Source organism: Pagrus pagrus (assembly GCF_965226575.1).
Source record: "Pagrus pagrus genome assembly, chromosome: 4".
Taxonomy (NCBI): Eukaryota; Metazoa; Chordata; class Actinopteri; order Spariformes; family Sparidae; genus Pagrus; species Pagrus pagrus.
The window spans coordinates 1,220,216-1,240,626 of NC_140188.1; the positions used below are offsets into that span (position 1 = coordinate 1,220,216).

The 20,411-nt window shown below is 44.5% G+C and overlaps 1 protein-coding gene across 2 annotated transcripts; it reads left to right on the forward strand.

The window, feature by feature from the left end:
- Window positions 1-1,715: 1,715 nt before the first annotated feature.
- wdr62 (WD repeat domain 62) lies at window positions 1,716-20,091 on the forward strand. Of its 2 annotated transcripts, none has more exons than XM_084350189.1 (34): window positions 1,716-2,118; window positions 4,283-4,374; window positions 4,464-4,526; window positions 4,808-4,865; window positions 4,967-5,134; window positions 6,111-6,248; window positions 6,370-6,552; window positions 6,773-6,933; window positions 7,023-7,209; window positions 7,630-7,761; window positions 7,851-8,014; window positions 8,110-8,201; window positions 9,016-9,141; window positions 9,742-9,812; window positions 10,093-10,214; window positions 10,300-10,375; window positions 11,040-11,151; window positions 11,277-11,340; window positions 11,748-11,858; window positions 11,935-12,035; window positions 12,610-12,662; window positions 12,759-12,983; window positions 13,749-13,816; window positions 13,896-14,053; window positions 14,156-14,269; window positions 14,359-14,470; window positions 14,570-14,648; window positions 14,913-14,991; window positions 15,820-15,942; window positions 16,245-16,494; window positions 16,709-16,899; window positions 18,627-18,722; window positions 18,939-19,027; window positions 19,638-20,091. In XM_084350189.1, the coding sequence occupies exons 1-34, from the start codon at window positions 2,014-2,016 to the stop codon at window positions 19,863-19,865; spliced, it is 4,191 nt and encodes a 1,396-aa protein (XP_084206315.1). In that variant the 5' UTR covers window positions 1,716-2,013; the 3' UTR covers window positions 19,866-20,091. The 2 variants fall into 2 exon arrangements, with proteins under 2 accessions (XP_084206315.1, XP_084206314.1); XM_084350188.1 differs by having other exon boundaries at window positions 1,717-2,118; window positions 7,020-7,209.
- Window positions 20,092-20,411: the final 320 nt, after the last annotated feature.

Consider the following 20,411-nt stretch of genomic DNA (forward strand, 5'->3'; position numbering starts at 1 on the left):
CGTCACATGGAGAAAAAACTTAAAGGTGCATTATGTAGAAATGTTAATGAGCAGAGAAAGATCCTCATTGTCTGAAACAAACTATGACTGAATCAACAACCTGACCTTAAAGGACAACACGCTTTTACTTTGTTTATATGTGGCGGACCCTGCCACCTCTCTGTTTATTCAGTTATGGAAAAAATCCATATTTCTGAGTTTATAATATTGTAAATATTACAATTCTGAGTTTGAATTGATTCTATAAAACTACGTAGCGCCCCTTTATGACCTCACCAGCTCTCCTCACAGTCAGCTCACTGCTGGTTCAGTGCTTTTACCATAAAGGTCAGAATACAGGTGCACTCACATTAATGTGATGCCACCGCTGCTGGAGCGACTGTGACACTGAGCGCCAGAATAAAAAATAATCAGCAGATGAATCCAGAATGAAAAGAATCAGAGTAGTTAAAGATGCTGTGGTCTTTGTGTTTTATAATGTTTTATTGTTTTCTATTACACTTTGTGTTTTATATTGTTCCGTCTGTATTGTACGTATTGTTTTGTTTTTGTACTTTCTGTATTTGTTGAGTTTTATGTACTTTAAAGGCCCATCTAGGGACGGCAGTGCACATTAGCTTTAGCTATAAAGTGTGGCTTCATACTCGTCCCACTGAAAATGAATAGAGGACTGTTGAGAAATCCCACGTTTTCACATTTTCTAACGTTTTCAAACTCTTCCCTCCTTCAAACACTGACACAGAAACTCCATTCAAACTTTGAAACAAAGATTTAGGACTTTCCCACATTAATTCAACCTTTTAATATCATTCAAGCTTTTTACACAGTCACAGTTCAAAAAAGCCATTTTTAGATTTTTACATTGGCGTGTATGGGGCAGAATACTGACAGCAGCATCGATCAGCTGCCGCTCCACTGGACACGTTCTGGACAATAAACACTCAAACATTTCACACTTTATTGATTTGGAAAATTATCTTTTAACTGACAAACATCTGTGATTCATGACACAATTCAACAGGATCAATACATCATCTGTCTCTTCATTCACCACCAGACAAGGTTTTATCAATAAGGTCACGAGGGGAACCGGAAGGGGCGGGGCTTAAACTCTAACCGTCAACAGTTTACTAAAATATATTGTTGCTGATGTTTACAGATTTTGATACAGATTTAAAATCATTTGACTTCATTTGAAAATTTTAATCTAAAAAAACTGAAATTGGCAAAAACAATTAGACTATTGAGACATTTCAAAGTTTCTCATTGTAGTAATCAGACCTGTAAACTGTTTGTTTTGTTGTGTTTGTTGATGTGACTGAAAATAAATAAATAAATTAAAAAGTTCATATTATTGTTGCTGATGTGGTGAATCCGGTAGATGTCAGGTTTCTCCTCCTGAGGTTTCTCCTCCTGAGGTTGGACCTCCTGAGTTGGACCTCCTGAGGTTTCTCCTCCTGAGGTTGGACCTCCTGAGTTGGACCTCCTGAGGTTTCTCCTCCTGAGTTGGACCTCCTGAGTTGGACCTCCTGAGGTTTCTCCTCCTGAGTTGGACCTCCTGAGTTGGACCCCAGCTGAAGTCAGACTTTAGTAAACTAACAGAAACACACAGATTCTGAACACCTGGGGTCGCGAGAGTAACGTGGATGCTGATTGGTCGGTTAGCGGGCAACGGCCGAGATTTCGATCGTCTATTGGTTTCTTGGGAGGCAGAGGGCGGGACCTCCGCTGTCTATTGGTTAGGAGGTGAGGTAGTGGGCGGGGCTCAATTTGAACCAGAGTCCCGCCGCAGTGAAAAGTGTCAGGTTTCCTTCAGTGACAGTTAGCATGAAGCTAAGCTAGTCCTCCATCATTATTATCAGCGGAGAGTTCTGATGAGCTGACCCGCCCTCTGGTTCACATCGGCGAGCTTTATGGACCAGCACCGCGGCGTGTAGACGGTTATTGTCTCCGGTGTTGGACTGAGTTGTAACTTTCAGGGAAGTCGTGTAAAGTTAAAGTGAGTCGGGGATCATGGCGGAGGGAGCGGACTGCGGTCCGGGCAACGCCGAGAAGAGAAGACAACCCGCGGGGAGGAAGAGCCGATCGAGCCAGCAGAAGAAGACCTCCAGCAGCCGGGTACGGTCTCCTCGGAAGCTAACAGAGCTAACTGCTAGCATCACAGTCCCGTTAGCTCCGCCGCTGTTTCAGAGAGTTCACAGAAGAGTTTAAAGTGATTAACGCGTTTAAAGACGAGCTGTGGCCGGGCTGCCGACACACGGAAACACACACACACACCTGAAACTGGACATTTGAGACGGTTCTGGATAAAACGACACGGAAATCACTGCTGCGGCCAGTGAAGCTAACACCTGAGCAACAGGCTACTGCTCGGATAACAACAAGAGCAGCAGCAGGCCGCCGGTGTTACACTCACAACTGCGACCGTCTCTTTATGTGACAGCGAAAGTTTGTTTAAGTAACTGATCATAGACCAGACGACTCAGAGTATCTACAGTCAAACACCAGAGCTAAAGAAACAAGTGTTGAATTAATAAATAAACTAAATCAGACTACAGGTGGACAGCGAGGTGTTTGTCTACAGACCTGCCACTGACGTCACTGCTCATTTTAAGTTATATTTGATTTAGGAGAAGTGTTATTCTGTTGTGATGTCAGCATTTTATTTTTAATTTAGCTTATACAACCACAGCATTAGTTACATATTTCTACATAAGACTTTAATATCAGCCACACAACACAGCAGCATGTGATGATACAAGCACCTCAGTCAGAAGAGACTGATCCAACCGGCATCAGCTGTTTATTAAACTGTTTATTGTTTACTGTCACATGATACAAACACACGGTACCATAGATGAAGCACTGAGGTTCTTGTGCATGCAGACAACATGTGACACAAAACTATGTACAAGCCACTGTTGTCTGCCAAAGAAAACAAGTAAACAAGATGTATGAAAGTTATTGTACAGTCGAACAACGTGACACATTATATCTGCACAAGTGTGTGTGTGTGTGTGTGTGTGTGTGTGTGTGTCAGAGAGCTGCTGTGGACGCTGTGCTGTGGATTACAGCTGATGGTCTCTGTAGGAGCAACATGTCAGCAGGCTCAGGCGAGAAACATGGTCGAGTATCGTCTTTGGCAGCTGTTAAACCTGCTAAAATAATCTCTCTAAAAGTTAACCTGCTGCTGTCACACCTGTCTATCTGACTGAAGGTTTAATATGATGGAGGGGGTTGTTGTCAACCTTTTTAATAATCTGTTCAGTGGGAAAGTATTGGCTGCTAATAACCATGTAAATGCTCGATCGGATCGTTTCTTTCTGGTTGGAATTAATCTATTGTTTCTGTTCATTCAGGCGTAATATTGGCAGATGTGAGGGACAGAAACATGTCGGTAACAAAACGTGAACCGGTCTGTGGCTGATCAAACGTTTGTTGCAGATCTTAAAAGGTTGAAAGGATCCAAACAAGTTGTTCAAACAAGCGTTTTAAAAAGATGAACAAAGATGAGCACCACCGGTCACAAAGCTGAAAGTCAAAACGGCAAAAGCGGTTTCGACCCAGCCAGAGTTAAGATGATGAACTTTGTCTTCTTCTCACATTATATGTCCACAATGGGCAAAACCCCTTTACACATGTCGAAAATGGTCTGTAACTACACAAAAGTTATATTTTTTGATTTAAATCTCATTGTGTTAATCTTTTGTCAGAGTACCAAAACTCATCCTGATGTATTGATGTATTGATATCGCGGTATTTGCTCAAAAATACTGTAATATTTGATTTTGTAGTCCACTCCTCACACTTACGAAGGTTCTTCAGGAGATTTCAATATATCAAAATATATGTTGTGCATGGAGATGTAGCCTAAAAATATCACTATTACTTGAAGCCATATCACCCAGCCCTGATGGGTGCTGCTATACATTTTCCAAGATAGGGTTGATTTATATCAGACATCCTTGAAGTTTAGGGCATAAATGACAACATGAGTTATGTATTTAAGGAATAAATGGACTCTAAGTGAAGAGTGTGCCAGCAGTGGATACAGTTGCAGTTGTAATACAGCAGCAATATTAATCACATGATGTAACATTAAGAGCAAAAGTGTTAAAATGACTGGATTAAGTCAAAAGTGAAGAAATGTTTTCACTGCAGTTTCAATCTGGAGGTTTTTTCTCTTCTTATAACGATACAATCGGATCGAGCACAGTTTGTTAAATTGTGAGATTTTTGAATGCAGTTTGGTGTGAGTGTGTGTATCTGTGTGTTGTTTCAGGTGAGTCTGGAGAAAGTTCTGGGTATCAGCACAGTCAGTGGCAGCGGATTGACCTCCGACCCCAACTCTGGACTCATTGCCTATCCTGCAGGGTAAGCCCCGCCTCCTCTGACTCACCTGTCTGCCACCAACATGAAGATGAAAAGTAAGAAGTTGAACCCCGACTGTGTTTGTGTTTCAGATGCGTCATCGTGTTGTTTCACCCGAAGAAGAACAAGCAGAGTCACATCATCAACACGTCCAGGTAGACCTACCTGTCTGCTTCACCTCACCTGCTCGCGCAACATGTGATGAACGGCTCAGATTTGAATCACCTTTTTATTTTAGTGTTTTAGCTTTGATGAGTTTTTACATCTGAAACTGGTTCAAAAGATTCACAATTTATACTTTTATACCTTCTGATTGAGATCATCCACAACAAGCTCCAAACCATCACAGCTACACGACCTGGTAGACTGGTGTCACTGGGACGTGCAGGCTGGTACTGGTGCTGTGATGATGTGCAGCTGTGTGTCTGTGTTTCAGGAAACCCTTCAGCGCTCTGGCCTTCTCCCATGATGGAAAATACCTGGTCACTGGTGAGGTAAGAGCTGAGAGTAACACACCTGAGTCACCAGGTAGACACCAGGGAGGACAGGTGAAGCTGTGTTTGTGTCTGAATCTGTGTGTGTGTGTGTGTTTCAGAGCGGTCACATGCCCTGTGTGCGGGTGTGGGAGGTGGATGGAGGTCAGGTGGCCGAGGTTCAGTCTCATAAATATGGAGTTTCCTGCGTGGCGTTCTCCACCAACAACAACTACATTGTCTCTGTGGGATACCAACACGACATGACTGTTAGTGTGTGGGACTGGAGGGTAAGGACACACACACACACACACACACACACACACACACACACACACACACACACACACACACACACACACACACACACACCAAGCAAACTTCCAATCAGAAATATAAGTTTTCGACGCGTCACCAGATTTACTGACGTTACTGTGAAACATCAGTGCTTGTAAACGTCACATTCACACGGCGCTCGCCGTCTGCTGCCGGTCGGAACAACACAACCTCTGAGAAGATGGAGCCCGGTGTGAGGACGGGGAATAAAGTACTGAGGTGGTTTTATTGCCCACTAGTTCCTGCTCAGCCCACAGACTTTACACTGTGATGACGTCACAGATTTTAAAATCTCTTTTCTCAGCCTATTGAAAGTTTTACAAAGATAAAAACCTTCATGGATCAAACATTCACAATAGAAAGAGTCATAATCGATGTTGTTTGCAGCTCTTGACGTCCTGCCAACAGTTTCACAGACAGATTAGAGCATGCCTCGAGTGCAGGATGAGTCATCAACATTTCTCATTGTTTTCCAGGCTGTGACAAACCCTGAAATAACATTAAAATACCTACAGAACAATTCTTCTGCCACTGTTGGGCCTGGTACTGGAGTAAAGGTGAAATATCGAGCGAGACGTGATAAAAACACTTAAACCTCGATTTTGACTTCATGGGGAACTTTAAATAAATCTTCTTCTGTAGTTTAACATCTCGTGCACAAAAAGAAAGTGATGCATCCAGACGTGACTCCACGGGTCTGGATCCCTCTGAGCTTCTTTCACAGAACTTAAATTGATTAGACTCTTTAATTATGAGTCTTTGAAGCATATTAACAAATATTTTTTGGAAGTAGTTTTCCTCCCTTGTAGGACATCATTAGAGCTACTTCAGTTCATATTTTAATAAATACTGTAACATACTTGGACAGAACCTGCAGGAACATTAATAACTGAGACGATGAACTGTTTCCTGTTTCCTGTCTGTGAGCAGAAAGGATCCATCATCGCCTCCAACAAAGTGTCCAGCCGAGTGTTCGGCGTGTCCTTCTCTCAGGACAACAGCTACTTTGTCACCGCAGGAAAGAGACATGTGAAGTTCTGGTACCTGGACGCCTCTCGAGAACGACGGGTACCACCCTGACCTCTAATCAGCCAATCACAGCTCAGTCTTCACTAGTCTGAAGTCTGCTCAGCCAATCACAGCTCATTTTGCAGCACTAACAGGTTTTCCTCTTCCTTCTCCTTTACAGGTGAACAGCACAGTGCCTCTGATTGGTCGGTCAGGGTTGCTAGGTGACCACAAAGACAGTATCTTCAGCGGGGTGGCATGTGGGCGTGGCCTCATGGCGGGCAGCACCTACTGCATCACCAGCTCCGGTCTGCTGTGTCTGTTCAACAGCAGCCGAGAGCTGGAGGCCTGGGTCAACCTCAAGGTCAGTGAAGAACAAGACACACCTGTACGATGAGAGACACCTGTACGATGAAAGACACACCTGTACGATACGATGAAAGACACACCTGTACGATACGATGAAAGACACACCTGTACGATACGATGAAAGACACACCAGTACGATGAAAGACACACCTGTACAGTTACAAAATACACAGTATGCGTATCTAAACAAATAAACATGTTGTTGTTGTTGACAGACGTCGGCGGCGAGCTGTCTGGCGGTCAGTGAGGACTGTATCTTCTGTGGTTGTGCCGACGGCCTCATCAGAGTTTTCAGTCCATCCAACCTGCAGTACATCTCCACTCTGCACCGACCTCACCGCCTGGGTGTCGACCTCACCCAGAGCGTACAACACGGGTACAAATACTGCAAACGTACTGCTAAGATACTGAGAAAACAGCTGGTAAATACTCTAATTACTAACTGTGTATCCGCCTCCACAGCAGCCTGTTACCTGCCAGTCCAGGTGCTCAGTACCCCGACACGCTGGCTCTGACCTTCGACCCCGCCGCCAAACACCTGACCTGTGTGTACAACGACCACAGTGTGTATGTGTGGGACGTTAAAGACGTGAGGAACGTGGGGAAGCTGTACTCGGCTCTGTACCACAGCAGCTCCGTGTGGAGCGTGGAAGTAAGTCCACTGCAGAAATACTACAAGAACAACACAACCTGCCAGCACTAGATGGCAGGTTGTGCTGTTTAAGTTTCCAACTGACTGAAGATAGAAGTTATTGTTAACATTATGTTGTTAATAAATGTTTTAAATTTGACAGTGTTGTGTGGTACATTGCTAACAAAGGTCAGCCTGTGCTTTAAAACAAATACATGTAAAAATCGAGGATTTGGAGAATCGTGACCCCCCCAGTCAAAATGAACCTGGAGGTTTGTTTTTCCACGTTCCTTTTTTTTCCATTTTGACCAGCGTGGCATTTCTCCAGAGACCACCTTCACTTTAGTGGGTGCAGTGGCATCAATAACGTTTGTAACTTCAGAAGTACTGCATTAATGCCTGGTTGTAGTTTTTAAACTGGTTTGTGTTTTTTGTCTTCAGGTGTATCCGGAGCTGTCAGACGCGTCTCAGGCCTGTCTGCCTCCGTCCTCCTTCTTCACCTGCTCGTCTGATAACACCATCAGACTGTGGCACACCGACCCCCCCAGCGGACACACAAACCTCTACAGCAACGTAAGACAACAACACAACAGTGTACAAGTACACAAGTGTCTGTACAGCGTTTTATTTGTTGTCATGAGTCACTTCCTGTTTGTCTTCAGGACCTGCTGAGGATTTTGTATGTGGGGGAGGACACGCAGCACCTGCAGGCTGAGGGGGAGAGGGGGGAGTCAGCCGGGGCTGATGGGAAGACCGGGATCAGAGTTCTGGGGATCAGTCCTGATGGGCAGCACCTGGCAGCCGGAGACCGCTGTGGAAACCTGCGGTAAGAGACGCAGAAACAAACATGGCCGAGCCGGAGCTCAGCCGGAGCGTAACGAGGCCGCTGACGTGTGTGTGTGTGTGTGTGTGTGTGTGTAGGATCTTTGGTCTGGAGTTTCTGGACGAGCTGGTGAAGATCGAGGCTCACGACTCGGAGGTGTTGTGTCTGGCGTTCTCCCCCACATCCACAGGTGAGACCTCAGGTTCAAAGGTCGTCACCAGGACAGATTCTCTGAAGGTTTTGCACCTTCATGGTGGTCCGAGTCACAGAGACACCTCCAGCGCTATTAACTGATAATATATCACTGTCCTGATGTCGGTCCCTTGTTTCATACATGTGAAACTGCGTGTGCTGCCGATGGACCAGGACTCCTGGGTCCGAATCTTAATGTGAATATTCCTGAAGCTTAAATACAAAAAATACAAATTTACAAGCTACTTTTAAAGGATCACTATGTTGTCATGGAGAAGAAATACAACCTGAGAATTTTAATATTTACAATATACATTTACATTTAGGGCATTTACAATATTAATGAGGTCATAATACAAACTGTCTCCATCAGTGAATAAAACAGCTGTTCTCAGAGGAAAATAAGGTCTCAGAACACTGTTTGAAGCTAGAAAGGTGGCAGGGTCCGCCACAGATAAACAAAGTACAACAGTATAAAGTGTGTTGTCCTTTAAGGTCAGTTTGTTTATTCAGTCATGAAAACAAAGAGTTTGATTATTTAGTTTGTTTGAACGCTACAGACTGCTCCTTTAAACAGTTCAAAATGATGTGTATGAAAAAAGAAGTCGGGTCAAAGTGCAAAAACATCTCATCTCATCTCTGACGCTGGTGTTACTTTGTCGGCAATCAGATGCAAAATAATGACCCGTACTAATAACCGGAAAAATGTTTAATATCGCCGCCGTTGATCAGCCTGGTCAATCATTGGTTCTCTCCCTCGTCGATAGTGTTGTCAGTGAATCGCTGCGTCTCTAATCGTGTCTTGGTTTCAGGCCTGAAGTTGTTGGCGTCGGCCAGCAGAGATCGACTGATCCACATCTTCAACCTGGAGAAGGACTACAGTCTGGAACAGACTCTGAACGACCACTCGGCCTCCATCACCGCCGTCAAGTTCACCGGTAAACTCACTCTCTCTGAACGTTCCTGCAGCGTAGTCAAAGTACAACTGTGTACAAATACTGTGACAGGTGAAAGTCCTGCATAAGTGAAGTAAAAGTACCAACAGCTGCAACTCTTCTGTCCATGAGATTATCAGAGCTGAGCTGAACATTTTATCCAGTTAGTCGTCTCATTATTTTGTTATCGTTGGAGTCACCTGGTGTTTTAACTCCTCATGTGTCCAGCTCTGATTTCGCATTGAACGCGGGTCGATCATATCAATGATTAACAGACTATTGATTAAAGGAATTACTTAAAACTCGCATCACTCGTCTTCACGTTTCTCAACAGTTTGGACTCCAGAGTTGAACCTGCCTTGTTTAAACTCATCAGTCAGTCTGAGTATGAACTGAAACTGCTGTGAGCAGAAAGTTTCCGTAACGATGTTTTTCTGCTTCCACGTCTGCTTTTCTGTAAATGATGATAAAGGCAAAAACATCATCTCTCTCGTTGACAGACGACGTAGGAAGTTCACTCATTTTCCTTCATAAATCCGTCGGTCTCACCTGTGGCTGTGTTCACATGCAGACAGAGACAGATGTTTGTTACCTGTGTTCCAGGTGAGCAGCCGGAGGTCAGAATGGTGAGCTGTGGAGCCGACAAAAGCATCTACTTCCAAACAACTGAACAGGTCAGTCTGCACCAGGTGTAGCGACAACTCGGTGATTCGATTACACTTTCGATTTTAATATGTTCTATGCTCTTGGTGCACTTTTATGCCCTGGCAACTTTCATTTACATCGTTTGAAGGTGCACCTGAACGCACCATGAAGTCCCTGACGGCGCAGTTAAACCCTTATTTAAAGACACTACATTTAGCTTGTACCCTGATGGAGTAAGAGCTCAGGTACAAACTGCTGATGAAACACACCCTCCTCCTGTGTCTGACTCGTGGTGTCTGTTGTGTCCAGACGGCGGAGGGTCTGTCGTTCTCCAGGAGTCACCACGTGGTGGAGAAGACGACGCTGTACGACATGGACCTGGACTCATCGAGGACGCACGTCGCCATCGCCTGTCAGGACCGAAACATCAGGTCAGAAATAAGAAAAAAGCTTCTCTGAAAAAACATGGAGTCAACGATGATCAGCTGAACACAGAGGACTTGTTTTATTTTGTAGGGTTTACAACACAGAAACTGGGAAGCTGAAAAAGTGTCTGAAAGGCTCGTCCAGTGACGAAGGAGCTCTGCTGAAGGTAACGATGGAGGTTTGATTGTTGTTGATTCAACATGTTTCAGATCGTTCTCCGTCAGAGGCTCCTAATGAACTCATCATGTCTGTGAAGCAGCAGGAACAAATCCAGATGTTCAAACTTCAGTTTTCATCGGCTGCAACTGTGAATGTTGATAATTACAAGAATTAAAGTAAATCAGTGAAATAACAAACATATTATAACAGTTTTTAACATTTTAATTTTAATAAAACTGTAAAAATGTGAAACTTTAACTAAACTCTAAGTTATCTGGTGTCTTGTTGCAGGTTAGAGTTAGACAAGGTCAAATAATATTCACCAAAATAAAATAAAAATGACCAGCCTTCAGTGATTCAACAATAAACAGCAAAAGATAGAAATTCAGCCTGGATGGACTTTAGAAACTTTGTAACAGAGTGAGCCCTCTTCACAAAACAAATCAATAAAGGATCTCTGAAGAGAAAATAGACCAACATTTCCTCTGGTACCAGTCAGCTGATCGTCTTCACCACACAGGAGACGAGTCTGGAAGCTAATGCTAAGCTAGCCGTGTGGTCTTATGGGAGAGTAAACAGGCTGTTTCTGACCTGCTCCTACATGTCGGCTGCTGTGTTGTGTGTATACTTGTTCTGCGATGTGATTGGCTGACACCTCTTGTCGTCGTCAGGTCCACATGGATCCCTCGGGGTCGTTCTTCGCCACCAGCTGCTCTGACAAAAACATCACCATCTTTGACTACGAGTCAGGAGAGTGTGTCGCCACCCTGTTCGGACACTCAGGTGAGAAAATCCAATAATATTTGATTTTAAGGTCCAAATGTGTCAAAATATATCAATCCTGAGACTTTCATTTAAGATCTGTGTCTGTTTTCATCCAAACTACCTGTTTGTGTTTGTTTCCTCAGAGATCGTCACCTGTATGAGGTTCAGCCAAGACTGCAGACACCTCATCACTGTGTCAGGAGACAGGTAAGCATCCAGGTGATCTCTACTGAGGTCAGGAGACACAGGTGATCTCTACTGACGACAGGAGAGACAGGTGATCTCTACTGACGACAGGAGAGACAGGTGATCTCTACTGACGACAGGAGAGACAGGTGATCTCTACTGAGGTCAGGAGAGACAGGTGATCTCTACTGAGGTCAGGAGAGACAGGTGATCTCTACTGAGGTCAGGAGAGACAGGTGATCTCTACTGACGACAGGAGAGACAGGTGATCTCTACTGACGACAGGAGAGACAGGTGATCTCTACTGACGACAGGAGAGACAGGTGATCTCTACTGACGACAGGAGAGACAGGTGATCTTTCCTCAGGTGTCAGTTCTTTGTGATTCAATGACTCGATGTTTTGATTGTGTGTGTTTCTTGTGTGTAGTTGTGTGTTCGTTTGGAGGTTGGACCCTCAGATGACCAGCACCATGAGGAAGAGGCGTGGCCTCAAACTGACCGCACCTGTAACCTGCAGCCGCAAACAGCAGAACATCAGGTGAGTGAGCTGTTGAAGACCTGCAGGAGGAGAATGAACTTCTGATGTTTATGTTCATATTCTGTCTTTGTTTCAGGAGAGAGACCTTCATCACTGTACCGTCGTCTCAGCTGCCTCAGATGGAGGAAGAGGAGGAGGCTGAAGTCAGGACTCCAGCCAGACTGGACTCAGTTCAGGGTGAGGAGGAGGAGGAGGAGGAGGAGGAGGAGGAGGAGGAGGAGGAGGACTGGGCTCAGTGGGGAAGTCCAGTCACTTTTATGTCTCTGGGTCGTCTGTCCAAGTCTCATAAACGTGACATCTCAGGAACATCTTAAAGGAATTTCTTCATATCCGCCTGCTCTCAGGGAGGAACTGATCAGATTTTGGTGGTCAGAAGTCAGTAGGTGTTTTCCGTCACATCTGCTGGTGTGGCTCTACTGTGTTTGACTCAGGATGTCAGCACGGCAGGGATTTGCATTTCCATTACAACAGACCAACTGCTTGAAGACGTGTCTTTAACTGAAGACATGCCCGTCCTGCGTATCAGTCGGAGAAGCGGCTGTAAACTCTTCCTCCCTGCAGCATTACTGGAACAAGCCGCTAACGAAGCTGTTAATCAGCTGGCAAACATGTTGAATTTCCTACATGTTCCTTCATTTTAAAGCTTTTTACTGTGAAGCAGCAAAGTCAGGACACGTTGTTTTCACTAGCAGGAACCCTGAAGAAGACGTGAAGTGACGACAGTTTGTTTGAATCCTGTCGTGTGTTTCAGATCCTCCGCTGCTCGAGACCAACGGGAAGATGCCCATGTGGTTCAGAAGACTGGTCAGTCACATGTTTACAGTTTAATACTAATCAGTTTCCAGATAATCAATCTGCTGTTCATTGATTTTAACCCTGTGTGGGTGTTTGTGTGTTCAGCAGGGTCAGGGCGAAGCCACCATTGTCATCCAGGCAGACACTGAACCTCGTCAGGCGCGGAGTCGGTGGACGGAGCAGCTGGAACCGCTGATCATCAGCTCCAACTTCTCCCCGAGTCAGGAGGAAGAGGAGGGAGAGGAGGAGGAAGACTTCCACCCTCAGAGTCTGGAGAGTCTGCTGGGAGACGAGGTGGAGGAGGAGGAAGATGGAGAGGAAGAGAAGGAGGTGAGCTCATTCTGACTAATTGTTGACTTTTTTCAGGTGATTTGAATGAATCTGACATCCGGACTAGTGAAGACAACAGATCGTTGAGTCACATGTCTCGACAAAGTCTTCTTTAAAGAGATGGAGGTATTTTACAACATCAGCTTGACTTTGTCCTTTTGCAGGTTAGAGTTAGAAAAGTTCAAGTAATATTCAACATAAATAAAACGACAAACGGCTTCAGTGAAGGAACAAGAACCAACACAAGATAGAAACTCGGTACGTTACAAAGTTCAGTTTCCTAAATCTGTCCAGAGTGAACCCTCTTCAAGTCAATCAAGATCTTTGGCAATGTTTTTAGTTCAGTTCAGTTTCTCCCTCGATGAGTGAAACCTCTTCACAAACAAATCAATACAGGATCTTTAAAAAGACCAAAACAGACCAACATGTCCGGCGCTGTCAGAGTTTCCTCTGGTACCAGTCAGCTGATCATCTTCATCACACAGGAGAAGCATCTGGATGTGATGCTGCAGGCTTACGCTAAGCTAGCTGCAGGCTAACATTAAGCTAGCTGCAGGCTAACGCTAAGCTAGCTGTGTCGCCTGTGAGGTGGTGTTCTCGGAGCTGGAGAGGAAACAAACATCCTGATCCTGATTTTGATTTCATTGATGGAAATGGAGCTAATTTCGATTGATTTTTGATTTAGAATTGAAGTCGTAGCTGAAGCTCTAATGAACTGAACCTGAACAGGTGTGAACAGATACCTGATTAATGTGTGATGTTCAGGTGCTGCAGAATCCAGTTCAGGACAAGAACAGCTACATCCTCTACCCCGACACCAGCACCACCGACAGGTGAGGGCCATCATCAGGTAACACACACGACAAGTAAACGGCCACATCTGTGTCTGATCATCTGTGTGTGTGTTTTTAGGGAGTTTGATGTTGAGGGTGTCACTGACACCCGGCGGTCTCTGACCCAGCTGGAGGTCAAAGGTCAGACGGCGGAGCCAGTGTGGAGCACACAGCTGAGTCCAGACTCGGCCTGTTCTGAGGGCTCAGCAGGAAGTCTGGAGCAGCAGCACGACGCTGGTCAGAGAGCAGAAATAAACTTTTGATGATGATGATGATGATGATGATGATGACGATGATGACGATGACAATAACAACCACCTGGCGTCTCTTCTGTCTCAGACACAGACTCTCTCAGTCAGGGCAGCTCTGTGGGCAGTTTGTGTTTGGAGGACGAGGAGGACAGAAACTCTCTGAAGAACCACTTCGACACTCTGGCGTCGGGTCTGAGCGACGGTACCAAACGCTCGTCAGCATCATCAGTCTGTGATGTTTAACCTGCTCGCTCTCTTCACGTGTTTGCTGATGTGTTTTTGACCTTTCAGAGAAGTTTGACACAGACCCGAGGACGCTGCAGCCTCCAGACGAAAAACACTTCCTGAACCCTCGACTCAGCATCTCCACCCGCTTCCTGTCCAAATTCCAGGACAGAATCAAGTCAGTTACCCACAATCCTCAGGGAGTGACCCTCTGCTTCTTAGAGTTTGACTGGTGGTTGTTGTCATGGTAATAAGTCTATTTCTGCTGTGTTTTTAGGGCGTGGCCAAGTCGAGCTCCGCCTCCTGTCTCAATCCCAACCAAGATCTTAGAGGAGAGCAACGTCCGCAATACATCGGTACAAACACACTCAAAGCACACACCTGAGTGACGCATAACGCACCTGAAACACACCTGAGTGACGCACAACGCACCTGAAACACACCTGAGTGACGCACAACGCACCTGAAACACACCTGAGTGACGCATAACGCACCTGAAACACACCTGAGCAGCCTGACAGAGGTTTCTGAACGTGTCACGATTTACCTGATAACCTGCGTATTTGAATCTTGACAGTTGCTGAATAAAGTTTCATTAATTAAATTGATGGTTTTCTCAGGTGAACTCTGAGTGTAGCGGCGAGGTCGCCTCACCTGAGTCGACTGAGACGACCCCGAACAACAGCAGCAACAGTGGAGGTGAGTCAGCTGTGAACTGTAAACAGGAAGTCCTGATGTCGCACGCCGTCTCTACTGTTTCCTGTTTCCTGTTTCCTGACGGCGAAATGAATAAAAATCACCTCAAACACACAAAACACACGAGAACAAGAATATTTAGTGTCTCTAGAAACAAAAACAGTGAACGAGTCAGTGTTCTGATGAGTTTGATGAAACGTGTTGGTCGATGTTAGAATGTGATGTGAAGATTTAAACATTTAAACTCTTAATTTTCATCTTTTCTTTGATTTATTCTCTTAAAATTAATGCACTCATTTTTGCTGATCAGCTGATTTTGAAGATGAATCCTGAGTCTAAACGTTTCTAAAACAAAACCATCAACTTTTTTCACTCTGACGCTTTAAGAAACTAAATGTTACGTGTAGCTCACTGAGAACAAATAAGGAATGATAGATAATCGCTGGTTCAGTCCAAATTTAATCATTTTTTCCTTGTATCCTGTAACTTCTGCTCAGTTCTGTTCTCCTCAGTTCTTCTCTTGTTCTTGTGCAGCGAACGACTTCTGTTCGATGTGGAAACTTTCAAATTAAAAATGTTTGAGGAATTATTGTAACTTTTACACCTCGGCTGCCGACAGCGGCCCGCGGGCAGGAGTCCACCATCAGGTTCCGTTTGTTTACTGCTGATGTTTGCAGAGACTGACGGTTTGGAGCCGGCGCCGCTGACTGGACCTCATGCTGAATGTTTCTTTGAATCTAAATGAGGTTTAATAGAAAGATCAGAAGCTCCAGGACGCTTCTGAGTGTGTGTTCAGTCTGTGTGTGTGTTTGTGTGTTTGAATGACTGCAGTGAGATGCAGACAGTCAGTCCTTCGTCGTAGCGCCCCCTGTGCGATTACCCATCAGCCCCTCCACCGTCGAGCTCGCCGACGAAATACTGTGGTGCTCGTCCAGTGCAGAGAAACGCTGCGAGGTGTGTGTGTGTGTGTGTGTGTGTGTGTGTGTGTGTGTGTGTGCGTGTGTGTGGACACCTGGGTGTGTTGTGGTTTTCTTTCCTCACCTGGTCAGAGGTCAAACTGTTGTCTGTCACTGACCCCGGCTCGCCTTCAGACTCGGTGTCACTTCACTTTCTTTACTCGCTAAATAAATAAACATTTATTAAAATAAACAGTAGAAAAAGTTAAAATGTCCTTTTTAGGACACTTGTACCACAGATTTCACATTTGATCTGTGATCAGCTTTTTAGTTTCTGACCGTCTGTTTTTAACCAATCAGACGTCACCTCGAGGACCCACAACAGCAGCGCGGCGTCTGCGGTCCAGCAGGCGGCGCCTCGGCTCGGATACCTGGGCACCACGGCCAGCTCCAGGGCAAAACTGAGCCAGGACCCCCCCAACACCTCCACACAGGAGGAGAAGGAGAACCTGTCCTCCTCCTCGGACCTGCAGCCTCCCGCCCCCCTGCTGTCTGCTGGTCTGGACCTCCACGGTACCAAACCTGATCCCCCTCAGAACCAGACCAGCAGGTGACATTTATGTATTTATTCTTACGGCCTGACGAAAGTTTAAATAGTTTGAAAACAAGTTGTAATATTTTTATAGACTTTTCTTTTTAAATACTTCAAAGTTTGTGGAAAACGCTGCAGAGGCTTTTTGAATGATGTTATGTTTAATAACTTCTCAGCGTCTCCTCGTGTTCTCTTGTTTCACGCCGTCTCTCGCCTCCTTTGCTTCTGTCAGCCCGCAGGTGTTGTTGGCCACGCCCACAGAGGTGACGTCGACAGGTGAAGCTGGGAGGTGGAGCGTCAGCAGCGCCGAGGAGACGCCGACCAATCAAAACCAAACCCTCACCTTCATACAAAGCCCCGCCTCCTCTATCACCCTCACAGCCACGCCCACCGCCTGTGACATCATCCATCAACCTGACCCAGGTGAGATGTGCTGAGAGTTTCTTCTCCTGATACCAGAACTTCTGTCTCTTGTGCGACTTTAATCATCATCAGATCATCAGACCGAGACTTAAAGCACAAAACAGATGTTTCTTCAGATATTTACACTTTCTGTCTCAATGTTGCGACTTTTCCTCGATATTTTAATGTATTAACCTAAAATATTATAATCGTCTTTCACTAAATGTTCTTCAAATATTACGTGTTATTTTTCCAAATGTTGACTTTTGATTCTTTGAATATCAGAAGTTTTATACATAAAGACAAACGACTTTTTCTTCAGAATATTGCAGCTTTCTCTGTATGTGACTTTCTTATTATAAGTTTAAATATTTAAAATCTTTCATTTAATATCTTTATCTTGAAAACTTGTATTATGTCCTTATGAAATTATAAGTTTTTCAGCAGAATTTCTCTTCTTCAGATATTCCGACTTATTTCTCCATGTCGGCTCTTAATTCCTTAAATATCAGAAGTTAAATTACTTAATGATAAAAAACCTTTTTCCAACTTTTCTCATCAGATTTTGACGTCATGATTTTCCAGCTGACAGCTTTTCTTCAGATTTTAACACTTTTGACACATCTTTTCATGAGTTTAAAGTGAAACTCTCGCCAAAAAGCAACCGAGGCTTTATTTATGATTGGGTATGAGTCAAACCTTCACGTACAAGCACACTCATGACCAAAGAGGCACTTTTAAGATTTACCGTAGTTTCGTTTTGGGGCAAGCTCATTTTGAACGGGAGTACATAGGGCATACCACGACGGCATCAAAATGTCTATTTTTAGACCACTAAGAAGGCTCCACACATCATGAAACTTTACTGGTAGCATCACCAGGGTCTCTACTCATGACACGAGCAGTAAGAACATTGTTTGTGTACACAAAGTGTGTGAAAAAGACGGTTTTGAACTACTTACGCTTAGCTACTGGGACTCCGGCGCGCCGCCGCCATTCCAGGCAAAAAGTGTCGATCTCCGAGTGCGGCCATCATGACGGAGAGTAACGGTGGGACGCTCCTCGGGCTTATTTCCAGATGAATTCGCGGATAATTCGTTGTTCTGTCGTTAGTCAAAAGCAACAACATGGACGTCAGTGTTGCTTTTGACTAACATGATGGCCGCACTCGGAGATCGACACTTTTTGCCTGGAATGGCGGCGGCGCGCCGGAGTCCCAGTAGCTAAGCGTAAGTAGTTCAAAACCGTCTTTTTCACACACTTTGTGTACACAAACAATGTTCTTACTGCTCGTGTCATGAGTAGAGACCCTGGGGATGCTACCAGTAAAGTTTCATGATGTGTGGAGCCTTCTTAGTGGTCTAAAAATAGACATTTTGATGCCGTCGTGGTATGCCCTATGTACTCCCGTTCAAAATGAGCTTGCCCCAAAACGAAACTACGGTAAATCTTAAAAGTGCCTCTTTGGTCATGAGTGTGCTTGTACGTGAAGGTTTGACTCATACCCAATCATAAATAAAGCCTCGGTTGCTTTTTGGCGAGAGTTTCACTTTAACTTGAACTGTAATTTTTCATTATTCTATGAAGTTTGTCACCAGATGTTCTTTTAATATTTTCAGATTTAGTTGTTTAAATTTTTAGGGTTTTCTTTCTTCATCTTTTTTAAAAACAATATTTCACATCTTTGTTCCGACTCGTTTCGTCACACGGTGAGTTTCTGATGGGTCGATGTGTCTCTTGGTTCTCAGTATCGGACCCGTCTGTAGGAGCTGACTCGTCGTCCTCTGACCCGCCCACCTCCTCCTCCTCAACGCTGTCAGAAATACTCCGCCCCCCTCAGACAGGTAACTCCGCCCCCTCAGACAGGTGACTTCCTGTAAAGTTCTCACAGGATAATGTCGAACTAAACTAAAGATATTCTGCTGATTAGATCATCCTGAAAGGTTCCTGATCATCATCTTGTTTCCTGTAGTGCCACCCTGAGGACAAACCGTGCGTGTCTGTGTGTTGTAAGAGGAAATAAACCATCAGGATGTTTGTTGTTGTTGTTGTTGTTGCAGGTTCAGAGTCGGTCAGTCTGCTGCAGTGTCAGCAGGTCGCCAACGAGCTGAGGCAGACGGCCAGACGAGCCGTGCACCTGTACACACAGGTGAACTTCCTGCCTGTCTGTGGTTTCAGTCGTTTCTGTTTCAGGTGTTTTATCTGCCGGATGACGGACGAGTCGATCGTGGATTTGTGAAAAATAAGATTGTCTTGGAGGATGAAGTCAACTTTTAGAAATGACTTCAGAGATTGAGATGAGACTCGGACTGAAATGATATTTTCCCCAAAAGTTTTGAGAAAAAGTTTGATCTCGTGGAAAAAAAATAAAATGTAACTCGTTATCACAGGAAATAATGTTTGACACATGTCCGTTTGGGGCTTCCACAGTTTAATGTCCTGCCTCCGTTATGTTTCTTATTCTCAATTGTTGCTCACCACAAATATGTGTGTGAATATCAGCAGATATATTTGTATCAGAATCTTATTTTTACTCTTTAATGTCGATGTTGGCAGTTTTGATTGAGGAGAAAGTTACCTGGAGAAAAAAGCACAACTTCTAGAAACCTGTAGTGTTTGAAGAAAATAACAGAGGATATAAGTTTAAGATTAGTGATGTGCTGTAATAGTAACTGTAAACTGTAAATAATCTTTAATATACTTTTCAATATTTCTTAAAATATTTAACTTTTTATAATGAAGTGTTTTGTATCTTGCAGCTCAGCGTGTCAGACGACACTTCAGAGCGCCGTCTTCAGATGACGTCCGTCCTGCAGGAGGCGTTTGATGTCGTTAACTCTGAGCTGCAGGCGGCGCTGCGGGGTGGAGACGGGCGGGGCAGCAGCGCCCCCTCTGGTCCTCTGGAGGACGACAGGACGATGTCTCTGCTGGAGAAATACTCTGAACGGCTGCTTCAGATGACCCAGAACAAACTGAACCGAATCTGAACCAGGACCAGCCGCCCTGCTGCCGTCTGTACGGAGGCTGAAAGAGGACAAAATGAGTTTTAACTTCAGCCTGAGTGACACAGCGCTGCTTTCATTAACATCAGTATTACATTTAAAGCACCTTATCTTTATTTTTTATGTCAGAAAAACGTTTTATCTGTTTTAAGTCACCTGTTGTATATAAACTGTACTTTTATGTTTCTTAATAAATGTTTCATGTGTTTGAGTTTTGTTTGGTTTTGTTCCAGTTAATCCTCAATACAGCTTCCAGGTCATGTGACCCAGTGACGCAAAATCAATGCCGACATGTCTTCCTACACTGGTTCAATGAGACACACCTCTTTGTATTGGATTTTACTCGTTATTATATTTTATATGAATATCTTTAATGAAAAACAGCATTTTTTTCAGGAGCTTCCAGCTCATTGACTCAATCAATGCCTTGATTGGAAGATAAAGTCTTCCTGTACCCTTCATGTAGCTGCCAGATATTAAAGATGATTAAATGCATTCACACTAATTCAAAACATCCTGCTTTGAGTGTGT